This window comes from Chrysemys picta, chromosome 2 (assembly GCF_011386835.1).
Source record: "Chrysemys picta bellii isolate R12L10 chromosome 2, ASM1138683v2, whole genome shotgun sequence".
NCBI classification, from domain to species: Eukaryota; Metazoa; Chordata; order Testudines; family Emydidae; genus Chrysemys; species Chrysemys picta.
The window spans coordinates 169,454,533-169,470,740 of record NC_088792.1 but is presented as its reverse complement, the minus strand read 5'-3'; the positions used below and the strand labels follow the sequence as shown (position 1 = coordinate 169,470,740).

Below are 16,208 nucleotides of genomic sequence, written 5' to 3'. Positions count from 1 at the left end.
TAATAGGCAGGGCAACTCTGGTAGAGGGAGTCAGTTGAAGAGTATCCAGGCACTTATGCTGCGATTCCCAGACCTCTTCCAAAAGAGGATCTGTAGAGCGGTTCATTAACTCCTGGAAGTGTCTGAAGTCATCAACCATAGACGGGTGGGGGAGGAATAACCACATAATCTTGGGAAGAAGAAGAAATATTTGAGGACTGGCCTCTATCTGCCCAGGCCTCCAGCTCCTGAAAGGACTCTTGTGCCTGAGGTAGTGGAGGAGGGACATTTGGAGCAGGGGAGCATCTGCCCTGGTTGTCCCCATGAGAAAGACTAGGGGCAAGAGAAAACTGCTGTTAATATGCAGTCCAAGGATCACAGTATCACCACTGGAGGGTGCAAAAGGCATCGGGTGGCTTCACTGGTCTCAAACCAGGCTGTGGGAACACAGGTCTGTCTTTGATGTAACTTCTCACTCTTCTCAAAAGTGTCAGGAATGAGTTCCCTTATCTGAAGAGTAGGGGAATCTTGGACTGAGATATTTGAATTGGAGGATAATTCCTCCTCATTAAGGTAGGGAGTCCCAGCACTTACTGAAGGTGTCGGAGAATCAAGCAGTAGTGGGGAAAGGTCTATCTTGGAGACTATGGCTATCTCGGTACTGACAATCTTTTGTAACCCATTAACAAGGGAGACTCCAATTCCTCCAAAACAAACTCTAGAGAATTTGAACTCCTGTGGTACCAGGTGGGCTTGGAGAATGGGGCCCTGTGCCACTATCAGTACCGAGCGTATAAGTTGATCTGGAAAGTCCCTTCTAGCCAAATTAGTCGGTACAGATGAGGATGCCTAGAGAGGCACCGAGACTGTATGAGAAGTGTAGCATCTTCTTGGTACCAATGCAGTTTTAGGGGGTCAATTTTGATACACACAATACTGAAGGAGTTATGGGCACTGTTCTCTTAGAACTGGAATGCTTAGATTCTTCTCTTGTTGCCGTGTTCTGCTTCTGTGATGTCAAAGGTTTTGGTACCGAGGCATGCTTGTTGCCCTTATTCTCAGAGGAGCCTGAAACTCCGGACAGGATGTTGGTACCAACAGCATCTGGTTCCTCAGCTGTACCCAGAGTGGGCAAGAGGTTTCTGTGGCAGTCTTACTTTGTGAGGACCAAGGTGGGTTTTCTTTTGTTCTTGGCTCCTCTTTCTATGGGTCTTCATGGATTTACCTCAGGTAGACCTAAGTGAACGTACCGAAGTTGAGGGGGCATTGTGTTCACTCAGACTGATGCCCGAGGGGGCGGGGAAGTGTCTCCTGGTCTGGAGCTGAGGCCAGCTGGAGGAAACGCTCCATCGTTAAGAGTCTTGATTTTATCACTGATTCTACCTTGCCCTGCCTTTAAAAGCGGAGCAAATGGAGCACTTTTGTGGGATACAAGACTTTCTCAAACAGCGAATACAATGGGAATGCATGTCACTGACCCAGACGGCCTCCCAGCAAGAGACATGCCATTTGAAGCTCAGAGAGCCTGGCAATGGTTATCTAGATAGGATAAGGTCCCATCCAAAAGGGGAATGGGAACAAAAGAAACTCCCCCTAAACCACTTCTTAAAATAAAATAAATAATAAAGAAAGATAGTAAGGCACACTAACACTGTCTCAGGCCAAGGCAGCTGAGAAGGAAACGTGGGTGATTTGCCCATGCAGCCCCATAGAGCCTCAGAGCAGGGCCAAGAAAGCGTAGGGCTTAGGCATGGGCCAAATGGGCTCTGCCACCAAAAGTTTCCAATTAAAGGTGCAAATGGTGTGAGCACACCTGACGTGGAGCACCTATAATGGAGCACTTCTATAGTCAAAGAAGAATACATGTTACTACCACCATCTATGCATCTGCACACATCATCTCTCAAGATATTTTTCCCCTTTGAATATAAAAGTGGTAAGTGATAGGGTAACCGTCAAAGCCACTTGTTCAGGGGTGGACAAACCATGGCTCGTGAGCCACATGCGGCTCTTTTACAGTTAAAGTGAGGCTCGTGGCGCACCCCCTCCTTCCATTCTCTGCCTATCAGACTGGGGGGAGGGGAAGTCAGGACTCCTGCCCTGCAGTGGGGTGGTGGGTCTAGGGGCTTCTGTTCCAGGGGTAGAAGAGTCTCAGGGTTCAGCAGAAGTGGGACTGAAGCCGCAAACACTGGCAAGCTCGCCCCATCTCTCAAACTTCTGAAGATTGTTTGGCCACCCCTGCTATATATTTTCCTCTTACTTTCTAACAAACAAAGTATTAGCAGTAAATACAAATACTTACAGGAAGATAAGGTGCTAGAGCGCCACAGGACTCTGCCACTAGTAATCGTCTCTCTGGGTATTTGTGATTGATCTGGTGAAGAGAAATAGAATGTTTACTTATTCTACAGTAACTGTGGTTCTTTAAGCTGTTGTCAGTGTGGATCCCCCACTATAAGCACACATGAGCCTCAGGCATGCAATATCAGATGTTTTTGAATAGCAGTGTCCAACGGGGCCGGGGAATGAAGAATATCAGCAGTATCAGCCAAACAATGATTGTAGTACCTCTCTCTCAAACCTGATAGCTGCTAAATCAGCTAAGTCCAAGACTTAGTGGAGATATCCCATCTCCTAGAACTGGAAGGGACCTTGAAAGGTCATCAAGTCCAGCTCCCTGCCTTCACTAGAAGGACCAAGTACTGATTTTGCCCCAGATCTCCAAGTGGCCCTCTTGAGGACTGAACTCACAACCCTGGGTTTAGCAGGCCAATGCTCAAACCACTGAGCTATCCCTCCCCCCACTGAGCTATCCCTCCCCCCTGATAAGGGTCAGCGGATTAATCCACACTATCACCTTACAGATTTCTGAAGCTGGTGGAGAATCTTGCTTGCACTCTGGTGCAGTGGGCATGGAAGTTTGTTGGGAAAAGTACACCAGTCAGCTGGTAACATAAAAAATATATATAATTTATTTTTTGGTGAAGAGAGAGCTTGATCTTTAGAGTGCCTACCTATGGCTAGAAAGAGACAGGGTAACAATATGAATGGGTTAGTTCTGTTGATCCTGGCTTGTGTCAGCACGCTCAGGATACCAAAGAGCTTGTGAGACTTTTCTTGCATGAATGTAGTCTGAATGTCCAGCGTCTCCGCAATTTGAGACAGGAGGTCCTGGAAGTCTTTGAAGTCCTCTGTTGCTGCTGGTGCTACTACTGCATCCAGTGAAGAGGATTCGTTGGGAGATGACGAGGGGTGTCACTGTCCCTCTATCATCTCCTTTTCCAATGGGTCTGGATCCATGTCTGATTTTGGTGTGTGGTGCCACTAGAGTGCATGATCTCTTCCTTTTCCCAGAAATGGGGGAGGCTAATCTGCTCTGACATATAGGTGGACAGTCTCCAATAAGACCATTGGGATCTATGTAACATGCTATAAGTGTATTGGCATAGTGAGATTGGTTAGCCAAGTACCACTCCTGAACAGGCACTCTGAATGGGGCTCCTTAATACCCTTCTTTGCATCATTCTCTGATGGCAAGGGAGAGTGATTTTGCTTGATGTTGGAAACAAGGAATTACTTAGCAATGGCAAAGAGTAGTATCCCTTCTTTAAAAGGTAGCATACCAGGAACATCTCTGGAGACGATACAGACACCTCTATTGCATATCCCAGGTCCTTGCTCAGCTCAGTCATGGGAATCAATACCGGAATTGGTGCTGGGTCTCTTGCCCTGACTGACTGCCTGGGGCTTTGCCCTTGTTGGGAGTGATATCTCGTGTTCTCCTTCTGGGATTTCCCTTTGGTCTTGGAGTCGTTTAGCTTGGTCTGACTGAGTTGGTGTCCCATTTAGGAGCAGGTGTAGGTACCAAGTTTAACGACTGAGGTGCTCGTTTTGAGGCAGTTAGTATAGGAGCTAGAGTAGCCTGTACTTGGACAGTCAACACTGAGGCAGTGTCTGCCAACTCTGCCAGTGCCCTCTGGGCCTTCCCTTCCACTGCCTGAACCCACCCCATGATGTGTGCTCCAGGAAATGCTAGCCAATGGTGGTTTATCTGGCCTTGCTCTGGTCGTAACTGTCACTCCAAAGTGACCTGCATGGACTTTTTCAAACAGATGTAGCTTGAGCAGAGAGTCACCGACTCGCAGGTCCTGACAGAGAAGAACTTACATATAGAGCACATGTCCAAGATGCTGCTCTCTCAGAGGCAGGAGAGTCACTATCTTTGACATCTTTGACTAGGAACAGTCTGTTGCAGGATGAACAGGATTTGAAACCTGAGGCTTCATGTATTCTGCCATGTTAGATGGTGCCTGGCACGAAGTGCCTCACGCCGCTGTACAGGAAGATGTACAGCAGAATCAACAGACTGAAACTAAGATTTTTGTCATCCAATAGATTGGAAAAGAACTAGTTTAAGAGTCTCTGAAGAGAGTCAGAGGGTCAGGCACTTGCTGGATTCCATCTTCCTGCCATAGTGGTAAGAGGGAACTGAGCCATGCCATCTTTTATGCCTTCATGCAGGAGCACAAGGAATCACAGGGTGTATGTGCGGTCCTCAGACACTGCTATTCAAAAAATTAAAGCTTGGGTTCACAAGGCACATCTGCACCTACTGTGGGACCTACACCAACATACCTGAAGAACAATACATCTCATTACTTCCCATTAAAAGCTTTTTTGCCCAGCTTCATATCTACTTTAATACTAAAATTGTTCTGTTGCAATCCTAGAGTGTTAGGCTCTTAAAAATTAGAGATTTTTAATTATAATGAACACACTCGGAGTATCAGATGACACATCATTGACGAAAATTGATTGACATATTCTTCCAATTAATATTTAAGGTATGGGATTTAGAGAATCATATATTGGAAATGATAATTTACATACTTGAAATGAAAGTTCCGATTCCCTGTAATGCCTGTTCTACAAAGCATAATTTGCATTTTAATAAGTTATTTTTTTGTAGTATATTACAGATGACTAGACCCCCCCCTCCCCAATTCTCTGACTGGCTTCCTTTTTCTTGGCTCTTGCACTATCAATGCTGCACAAAAATATGTTATCAAATAAGATGGAAGTGTCTCCATACATCAAAAATATTTTCAGAACATAAAAATGGGCCATACTGGGTGAGTACAATGGCCCATTTAGGCTAGCGTTCTGTTTTCCAACAGTGACCAGTGCCAGGTGCTTCAGAGGGAATGAACAGAACAGGGCAATTATCAAGTAATCTATCCCCTCTTGTCTAGTCCCAGCATGTAGCAGTCGGATGTTTAGGGATACTCAGAGAATGGGGCTGCTTCCCTGACCATCTTGGCTAACAATCACTGATGGACCTATCCTCCAGGAACATATCCAATTCTTTTTTGAACCCTGTTATATTTTTGGCCTTCACAACATCCCCTGACAATGAGTTTCACAGGATGACTGTGCATTGGGTGAAGAAATACTTCCTTGTTTGTTTTAAATCTGCATAATAAGCAGGTTTAAAACAAATCCTTAGTAAACTGCAGAAAATTTGAATATTTCATGCTTACAACAGTAGTTACCTGTTCCCAACACTGTGGTAAGAGCTCAGCTTCTACACGTGTTGGTCCAACATGTCGAGCAAATGCCACACAACCAGTCAATATCATCTGTCTGAAAAACATCAAAATCTTAAACTTGTTTACACTGTAAATGTTTTCCTAGAATAAATATTTTATGCCTCCATTTTATATCTTCTTTTTAGGAACAGCAGATACACTAGGCTTAAAGGATTATTTAGAGCAGTGGTCCTCAACCAGAGGTCTGGGGCCCCGTGAGCAAGCTTTAGGGGGTCCACCAAGCAGGGCAAGCATTAGATTCTCTGGGGCCCAGAGCAGAAAGTTGAAGCCCCACTGCATGGGTCTGAAGCCCAGAACCCTGACCCCTGTCATCCTGGGTTGAATCAAAGTCTGAGTAATGTAGCTTCATTGGGCCCCCCTGTGGTGTGGGCTCCAGGCAATTGCCCTGTTTGCTACCCCCTAATGCTGACCCTGGCTTTTATATGCAGAAAAATAACAGTTGTTGTGGCACACGTGCGCCATGGAATTTTTATAGCATGTTGAGGGGGGCCTCAGAAAGAAAACTGCTGAGAATCTATGATTTAGATGATACCTATTCTCAGATATACATTATCAATAATTAAGCCCCCTTACTATGTGTTAGTTTTCTAATATGGTTAGAATATCAATGCATTAGTAAAGTAAGTGCACTACTACATAACATTTTGCGCCTTAAATGCTTGACGAACCTTGTTAATAGCAGTAACTGAATTTTCCTTGAGAAGTGGCTTCATGATATATACATATACACACTATTTTTAGGCGGATAAAATTCTGGTTCACAATATGTGGACTCAATTCTTGTCAGTAGGCTGGTAAGAGTAATTATAACTTGGAAGTCTGGAATTCTATGTTTCAAGAACAAACATTTGCAAAATAATTGTTTTGTCTAACTTTGAAAGAGAATGTTAATATTTTACTGTTGTGATGGTATAATATGTCAGACTATGGATTAAGGCGGACATGGAAAAGCTATTCGTAACAGAAGTATTTGTTAGTGTTTTCTGAAAATGGTCAGCTCATATAAAGTAAATCTAAAGTTACTAGGAAGTTTATATTTAATCTACTGCTTTTGACACAAAATTGGTCACATGGGCTTTTAAAAGAATGATCCTATTACTCAGTCAGAAAGGTATCTGAAATCTTCAGAAGTACTCAAGTTTGTAAAAGGTTGACAAAACTATGACTCATTAGAGAACTTGAACAGACTATGCAATCACTTCAGTTTAAAAACTTCAAGAGCAGAAATCTGAATTTCTTCAGGGAGCTCTATCCATACACCCAGTTTACAAAAGCAAAAAACTATTCCTCCCCAGAGCTGCAAGAATGTTATATATTTCAAGTTTTTACTGCAAAAGGTTTGATTAAGTTTTACCTCCTTCCTATGGCTCTTGATTACCAGTTGAATGGCTACACCTACATCCAGAAAAATCAATTTTAAAATGTAAAGCTAGCTCATGATGCACCATGCAAGTAGGAGGATAGGAAAATTCTTCAAAAACCACTTGGGGATACCAGAGCCTCAATGCAATATTTTCCAGTATTTGAGTTCAAGTTTAACTGTGGTTTCAAGAATCTTCTCCTTTTCTAATGATGTACATATAGAACCAGAATCTATGCAGTGTGTGTATGTGCTGCCTAACCCTTTAAAGAGGAGGTGTGGACAGAGACTCAAGAGACAGAACAATGGTGCGAGATCAGTAAGGAAGTATTTTTGACATCTGAATACAGAAGAAACAAGAGGTTCAAGTCACAAGCACCTGTGGATTCTCCTTAGCTAGCACTTGTGACATTCCAACTTCTACTTAATTAGACACCTATCTTGCTACAATTTTGCCTATTTTTGCATGAGTTGATAAGATTGGGGTTGTATTAATTTTGTAAGTAATATACTGATTACATTCATAGCTGCTCTTCATAGAATGTTACATTCTACTAACCATGTCAGCAGCCAAAATAAATCTGTACATTTTAACACCTTAGCATAGAATATAATACCATCCCTTCAGTAAGTTTACCATTCTCCTTGTGAATTTACACATTTACTGAAACAATCAAGAATGCATCAATTTATGATGTTAATTATTGTCATGCCTACACATTCTTGATGCAGTTCACAATATGTCCTTAAGGTTGAAAGGCAGGGGTTCTGCTGGTTATTTCTCACCTACATATTAATCCATCACCCAGTCCTCCAAAAAGGAGAGATACATCCATATCAGAATGATTTCACGAAGGGAATGTTACGTATTAAGGAAAGTAAGGAATGGTGGGAAAAACCTACTGCCAGAGTGAACTGGTTTTCTTCTTTAGTTTCTACTACATACAATAGACCTTCAAAGTTAAGGAAGGGGATAAAAGGAAAGGGAATTATTAAAGAAGAATCAAGCTAGTCAAAACTGATCTCTAGGAGAGATGCAGTAATGATCTTCCCCAAAGAATCTTAAGACTGTGAGATATGACAAAATAGTAAGGCAGCTTGCAAGTGACTTCCGTTGGTTCTTCTTTCAGCTTGAACCGCACAGCTGCACCTCAACATAAAGAGAGTATACGGATGAAAAGTTTCACTGCAGTATCAGAATATGCAGTTGTGATAGAACTTGAATACAGCAGGTCTGGACTTTGTGCTGGAAGTGTGTCAATACTAGGAAGGGATATTTTATGTTTTTAACTCAGCTGTTCACCTGAAACCAATTCTGTGCCCTCCTAACCTTGCAACCAAGTTAGCTCAGGATCCAAAAGTGTCTTATGAGGTTGGAAACTGAGTTTTAATACACACTTCAAAAGGGAATATGTAAATAGGAGTTTCCTGAAACTGTCTTTGAAGTCAATATGAAAGGCACCCAAAAGCAACTTTAAAATTGTCAAGAAATGGAAGTTTGAAATAGTTTCCATACAGATATTTAATAAATATTTGGTAAAACCTATACACTCTTGTATATACAGCCTCACTGCTCTTAAGAATAAACTAAAACAAGCGTTTCCATGTATGTATGTATGCATGCATGTATGATGAATACATACAATGTGGTGGCAACATGTCTATGGGCTAATGTGCTTATTACCCATGGATAGTGTGTACACAGTCAAGCATACGTAATGAAAGCCTCTGTCAGTTACACTATATAGTTAGTATGTAATAAGTATAATTCACCAATGTTCAACTAGCTATTAACAGTTCAATGATAAATGGGATCACACTATAGCATGTCAAGGTCACATTTCACCTTCTCTTTTTATCTAAATAAAAAATGGAAGTAAACCTGCTGAACTGATACACCAACCCCCCAAGGCACTTATGAAAGTCCATCCATTACCCTTCTGAGATATTGTATACTTTAGGTCTCTATACAGTGGTTGATCTTGAGTAGCATATGAACACTATATCTAACAGAGCAGACTGACACCACCATTTCAAATCATTATGTCTGAATGGTTTTGACTATTTTCACTTGCATGATCCTACTGACAAGTGGTTGTACACCGTTAGACATAATACAAATAAAATTTGGGTAAAATGTTGACAGTGGAGTCAATGTTGAAGAGAAAACACTTTCCTGCTTGCACTCAGAACCTTATTTTGATTTGGGTTCATACATGTGTTAGGATTCTAGGGATGTAAAATTTAGGATTTAATTTGACAACTGAAGCTTGAATACAGAGATCAGCTAATCAGCAGAGTATTAGAATGTTTACTAACTTTACTTTTAAGATATGAACTTTGTTGGATGGTATTGTGGAAATATTTTTTCTGATATTTTCTGCTGGAAAATTGACACCTGAAATGTTAAGATATCACTCCATATTTTATAGTAAAAGGCTGAATGTGAAAGTTTAAGCAAAATATTGTTGGTTCACTTCACTTTTATTAGCTGGAAATCAGATGTCTGGTTATAGCTGTAAAGAGGCTCCCAGAAACTCGGCTTGATAAACTGCAATATTTGGATCACAAATGACTAAAATCTTACAACAAAATTGTGCAGCTCTATATATTAAAAAAGTACAGAATAATGTTAGCAACACAAATTGTATTGGGACATCCAAAACTTTTTAGCTGAGAGCACTGTACATTTTGGAGGTGGGATTCACATGCCTGAAGATCCTGAAAAGGAACAAGGACTCACCCTTTACATACAGACTTTCGGAGACCCTGTGACGTATGAAGCAATTTCAAAAACAAAAGAGAAATGTTCCAGACAAACGCTTATGAAAAATCTTTCCACTATTAAAGAAGGAAACATACCAGCCAGAGTACTATCTTTCAACCTTAAGGATAATCTTAACAGGAGAGTAAAAGGGAACACAAAGCAATACTTCCTGAGTACTACTTAATAGAGAACTGAAGTTTAAAAAAAAACAAAAAACAAAAAAAAAAATTATATGAGAGCCTAAATCATTAACACAACACATATATAAAGCTAAGAACTACAAACAAACAGTTTCAAGATTAAGTGAAAAACGTCTTACCTGCCAAAACCAGACTTTAGACCCTAAGTTTTCTGAAATTTTCTTGGAACAGCTGACATCACTGATCCCTGAAGAGCAGGAACTGCTTTCCTAACACTACTTTAGGTGTCAGTGAAGTCATTAAATATTGGAGAGAAACTAAGGACCTAGGGGTCTTGACAGGTAAGCGATGAAGGAACTAGTTTTAAAAGACTGGCATATCAATATATCTCCACAAGTATTAGACTTATGATCTTAAGCTTATTTTAAAAAACATTTCAGTTCACCTTTTTTCTTAAAGGAACTGAAATATTATACTGAAGTTTGCAGAGTATATTCTTACATTTCAGTAACTATAAATTACACATGAAAGTGCAGGTCATAGAAATGGAAAGTCCCGAAGTCCACATGAGTTTGTTAATACAATGTGAACTGAATGGGGAGGGGGGGGGGGGAAATCAATCAATAGCCCTCTAAGAGTATCCAGTTTCCATTAAACCTACTTCTTTGTCAAAAGAAAAAAGTACCCCTCGCCCCGGCCCAACGCGCGCACACACACACACACCTTTGCTCATCATCTGGTCGTTTGATCAAATTGAACAGTATGTGTAGGAGCTGATCTCTCTCTTTGGGTTCAGGATGGAGGCAGGCTGTACACAGTATGAGTGGGATCAATTCCTAAAAAAATTGTGAGTGGAGGAAAAACCAAACAAAGTAAAATGCTTTGGGAAAATAGTCATTAATGGCAAAAGAAAGTGAATAGATATCTAGCCACACAATAGAAAAACAAATACAGAAGACATTTTAATTGAAGTCTCTCTCTTATAAAGTGACCTGAAAATGTTAAAAGACCTAAGAAAATTATATGCTAAATGCCTCCTTGTCATGATTTGGGGAATTCAGCACATAAAATTTAAAACCCTACCAAGATTATTAGTACACCTCTACCGTGATACAACTCTGTCCTCGGGAGCCAAAAAATCTTACCGCGTTATAGGTGAAACCGTGTTATATTGAACTTGCTTTGATCCACCAGAGTGCGCAGCCCCGCCCCCCCCCAGAGCACTGATTTACCGCATTATATCCAAATTCGTGTTATATCAGGTCGCATTATATCGGAGTAGAGGTGTATTAACATTTGCAGCTCACCTCTATTAATAATTCTAGGATAGTGATGGTTAAAGTTTAATTTACATTATCTGCAGGAACTTTTAATCAATTGAACAAAAGTTGGTTAAAGTTTTAAAGCTTACACAAAGCTCATTCTGAGAGGTTAATTGTGTCAACATGGAGTTAAAGAGAAAAAGAGTGCCCCATTCACGTTAGCCACTCACAATTCTGTATGTACATTTGAATCAAAGTGTCAAAGCAATATGTGGGTGCAGGAATTTGCACAGATATGCCCCTATGGTATTTATATGAAGTACAGTATGCTTTTAAAAAGAAGATTTTTCAATAAAAAGGAAAAATTTGAAATTGAATTATCTTCCCAGAGCAATAAAATTCCCATAGAAACAAGCTTCTGTTTAAAAACACACTGTGAAAAACCTTAAATGAAAAGAAAAAAAGGCAGTTCACAGTTGTAGGAACCTCTTTCCTTTCTTCAAAATCTGATGATTTTCATTCTCAGAGGAAACAGTTTTTAAAAATATGGACTGGAAATCCCTTTCCTTGACCTCAGTCATCTTAGGCCCCCACTTGGAAACAGCACAACAGCTACCTAATTCAAAATGAAGGTTAGGGAGAGAAACTTCATGGCAGGGTAGATAGAGAAAGAAGTGTCTGCTGAGATAATATCATTAAGAAATGAAAAGGGCTCGTAACATGCAAGTAATTCATTTTTCCCCTTTGGTGTGCTCATTCAGCAGTTTTTAGATTAACAAGCAATGAAGAGCAAGCAAGAATAAAGAACAGAAATTGGAAGATACTGCTGCTCTAGTAACTTTGCATGGAGACTTGAGTTTCTGCTTGATTCAGACTTTTTGAATGGGAGCTTTTCCTAATTCAATAAATGACACTGATGCACTAGAGCTATGATGGGAAGGATAAGATTGCAATGATACAAGCTCACTTTTCTTGATTTTTCAATTCTCTACTGACAGTAGATTTTACTTTTAAAATTGTGAGTGTTGTACAAATTGGTCAATTCCTGACAATGGCAGAGCTATCTTTGCAGTTTGATTTGTGAGCCAAATTTAATAAAAATGTTTTGCAGCTTTTCACCTGAGGATTTCAACGAGACATTAAATACACATCACTGAGGTACTGCAGGTAAAATTTATTCCAAATGAGGTACAGCTTGGGGAACTATAAGTAAAACAGGTTCTTATTCATACAGACTGGAGGGGATATGGGAGTGTCTCATCTACTCTTGCAAAATCCAAAGGAGAGAGTGGTGGTAGATAACGAGCAGGTTTGGCCAGTTTGCTATTTCCTTTACTATATGTGTCAGATAATGACGTGACCAGGTACTTTTTATAGCCCAAGACAGAAATACGTGCACTTTGTTAAAGTTACCTTTTATTTAATTAGCTTTTGTGCTATACCACATTGCAACTTTCTTCCTTTGAAGATTCATTCCCTTCTAGAACTCGATGCTAGATTTTATTTTATATACTAAAGACTCTGGGATTTTGCCCCATTTAAAATTCTGATTTTTTTTTTAAGAGTTTGTTATATATTTTTGTTTTGTACTGCATAAAGGAAAAATAAGCATCTGATTTCCTATCTTGATGCAGTGGATTCTAAAACGGTATTACAAAAAACAGATTTTACCATGATGGCTGTCATATTTCCCCTTCAAAAAAAATGTTAGTTTGTATTAATAAACTATACAGCAATTTGGGATCTCTTCGGGACAATAAAATTGGATCAGATTTTGTAGTATGTAGGATATAATTTCCCTATAATGGGTATTGGAAAGACCTTTATATATTTTAAAAAAAATCCTGGTCTCATTTTCCTGCATTCTGCCATATGCCAATGTTATCTTGATACTCTGCCCATTAATTCTTCAGCTTTCCTTGACCTGTGTAGAAGAATATTTAGTTTTCTTTAAAAACTATTGAGAATGGAGGAATGGGGTTTTTAGCATGCTGGATCTTTTACTGTTATGATGGTTTACTGGAGAGATGAAGAATTGTGGAGTTTCCACTCTTCTGGCTGATCTAAGTGCCCAGAGAAAAATCTCTCTTTCTACATTGGGGGGAGGAGGGGGGGGAAATTAACTGAAAAATTTGATAAAAATCATCATTTATAAATTGAATGGGTATCACAGGCCACTAATACACACCTAGATATTATCTTACTCTTGTATGGAAGACTGATGAGGAACCTAAAACCATTGACATGGGGCAGATACAAGGCTAATTCTTTACCTTGCAGAAAGCTGGTTATTATAGCAGATGAAATTAGTTGTGTTTCCTTGTCCATTGGTCACATTCTTTCGTGCATACTATGGGAGAATCGAGCGTTCTCTGCATCGTTGCATCAGTGCTTCTATACTTCCTTCTATTAAGGGGAGTGGAGAAACAGTGAGAAATCTTCTTGAGTAGTGGTATCCTATTGTGTTTTCCTGTATAATTAATGGAAGGGAGACGAGTGGAAAGGTACAAGTGGAGGTAAGAAGTGATTTCCTGTGGGGGATGCGATGAGTTAAATAGTTGCTGCATGTGGATAGCACAGGACAAGTCTCTCAAAGTCTTGAAAAATGGCTGATCCTTTTCCAGTCAATTAGAAAAAAGAAGGGAGAAAACAGTTGTACAGGAGTGGTTATCCTACAGGCAGAAACTTCTTTCTATCACTAGCTCTTATGTTTTGGATGGATATTTATTCAGTAAAGACCATAAGCATCTAAGATTTTTGATTTGCAACAATGGCACAGTAAATGTTTTAGAAAATGTTACATTTTCCAAGCAGGAAACACACACAGCCAAGTTTCTAGGCTACTAATTTCAACAAAAAACGTTAGAGAAAGTTGTTTAGCACTATGGAGACTATATAGTGCCTAACAGTCAAGGAGAGGGACTTCCAGTGTTATTAAAAATAATCTTTTGCCTTCCTCAGGAAGGAATACCACTTGTGCTGAAGATAAAATGCGAGAAGATTGTGATTTTCAAAGATTTTTCCTACTTTCTTCATCTGCTCTATACTAGGGGTCCTCAATGCCCCTGTTCAACCCTGATAAGTCCCTCCTTTCTGCACTCTCTCTAGCTAAAGAGGACTGGATTAAACTTTTATTGATGCCAGTCAACACTACCAAAAGAGGTGGTTTTCAGAAGTGAGAAACTTCTCCCTTTAGATTGCTGAGCACACTGTCACTACCCAGCTCCCAACACCTGTGACATGAGAATGCAACTGGAAATGTAACATCACATGTCAGAGGCCTGGTCTTCAATGCTAAGAAAAGGTATGTTTTTAATCAGAGGATAACTTATGCGCATGAGCTATTCCAAAGAAAAAACACAGTGAAGACAAGGCACATTAGTTTTATCACAAAGTAAAACTAGGTGATGTCAATGCTTTAGTCCCACCAGTGACTGATCTTGCCTAGTTTACCTCATGGTAAAACTAACGTGCCTTGTCTTTAGTGTTTTTACCTCAGGATAGGATGGGAACCATATTTTTTAGATTTCTCTAGTCATGTATGTTTACATTCTCAAATGATGTTGTATGCAAATTTTTTGCTGAAACTCCTTTAAAAAAGGGGTAGAGGAAATAAAACCTGCTTGATTGTAATAACTGAAATAATTGCAGTGTATAAGACACTACTGATATCCTTGTGCTAGTGTTTCACATATATTTGTATCTCTACACCTTAGTGGTAGTTTTTTTTTGATGAATGCCACAATTTAATCATGCATTCAACATGGGGGGAGGTATGTCACATTTATTTTACTGAGAAGACCAAATTACATTCCTAATTATGGCTCATGGGCTGGTAACACTATCCACTAATCCACATGAAGTCTGTCATGGAGGTCACTAGAAGGTTTGCACATAAGTTAAAGAGTCCGTGGGGAAAAAACTGATATAGGATACTTATGACTTCTTATTTACATCCTTTGTTTGTGTGTTGTTTATGCATACAGCTGTGGTAACTAAGCGAGCAAAATTCAACTTTGCTCAGATTTATTTATGAATATATACATTTCAAAAAGAAAATATAACCCCATTAAAGGATCAAGTTTCACAGGTAACATAACATTGAAATGGGATGCTTCATACCTCTCAAAGCTATTTCTGCCTAAGACAGTTATATTTGCTCATATTTATAGGGTGATATTAGAGGATGAGGGAGGCAAGCACATTAAGCAGAGAAGAACCAGTCTACAGGCTGGGAGTTTGACAATCCTGTACTATACTGAAACAAACTCAAATACATTACATAAATATCAATATGTATCTGGAAATACATGTATTATTAAGTCTGCATCTGGGCACATGCTTAAAAACATTTGATGCAAACATGACTATTTTTTGTTATTTAAACTACTCCAAAATTTTAATTTCGGATTTGAGAACCCAAAGTTAGGCACCCATAGCTATATTTATGAATCAAGTAAGTAGCCAGATTGTCAGGTTAGTGTATTATCTCTGAAAATCTAGCCACTTATTTAGATTCTTAGATTTTTATACCACATTTTGAAAGTTTTAAAACAATTCCAATATTTTAATCAGACTTCCAAAACACACAGATTAGGTTGAAGAAGATAAAAAGATTTCAGCCCATATGAATTTTGTTTTCAGAATTAAGTGCCTGAAAAAGGCTGAGAATGAAAAAGTGTCTCAACACCTCTGTAAATAGTAGCTTCTACATCTTCATGCAAATATCTTTTTAAATATACAGTATATTTTACGTTCTTTTCCTAGATTGTCAAGATTGGCACCCCTTCTACATTGGTTGTTCTGTAAGATCTCAGCATTGCATTTCCTCCCCATTTTCATAAAAAGAAAATAATTAGCAACACCAGAGTTGCATTCTGCAGAAATCAACTTCACACAAGACAGCAACATGCTGTAAGAAAATGTGAGAAGATTCAATAAATCATCGATTGCAGTGTCTGGATAGCTGTTTTTGCTGCCCTCTGTAGGTTACATGGAACCTTGTTTGAAGAGAATGATTTAAAAAAAGTTGGGCACAGTGGTTTGGTAATTTGAATTAAAAATGTTTGTTTTTTAAGAGATAAGGGAAAA

At 39.4% G+C, this 16,208-nt stretch overlaps 1 protein-coding gene across 12 annotated transcripts in view; it reads right to left on the bottom strand.

Moving 5' to 3' along the window:
* Nucleotides 1-16,208, bottom strand: part of RELCH (RAB11 binding and LisH domain, coiled-coil and HEAT repeat containing) — a 116,549-nt gene that overhangs the window by 52,072 nt on the left and 48,269 nt on the right. For 10 of the 12 annotated variants that reach the window (XR_010598688.1, XR_010598687.1, XR_010598689.1 and 7 more), the window contains 3 exons: nt 10,579-10,691; nt 5,532-5,622; nt 2,282-2,353 (listed from right to left, as the gene is read on the bottom strand). Coding sequence is in view for 8 of the 12 variants with exons in the window: in XM_005300945.4 (XP_005301002.1) it covers nt 2,282-2,353; nt 5,532-5,622; nt 10,579-10,691 (276 nt within the window). In the remaining 4 variants the exon portion in view is untranslated. Of the gene's footprint in view, nt 1-2,281; nt 2,354-5,531; nt 5,623-10,578; nt 10,692-13,390; nt 13,523-16,208 lie in introns of those variants that run through there. The other 2 variants (XM_024107318.2, XM_042860605.1) reach the window with 2 other exon arrangements.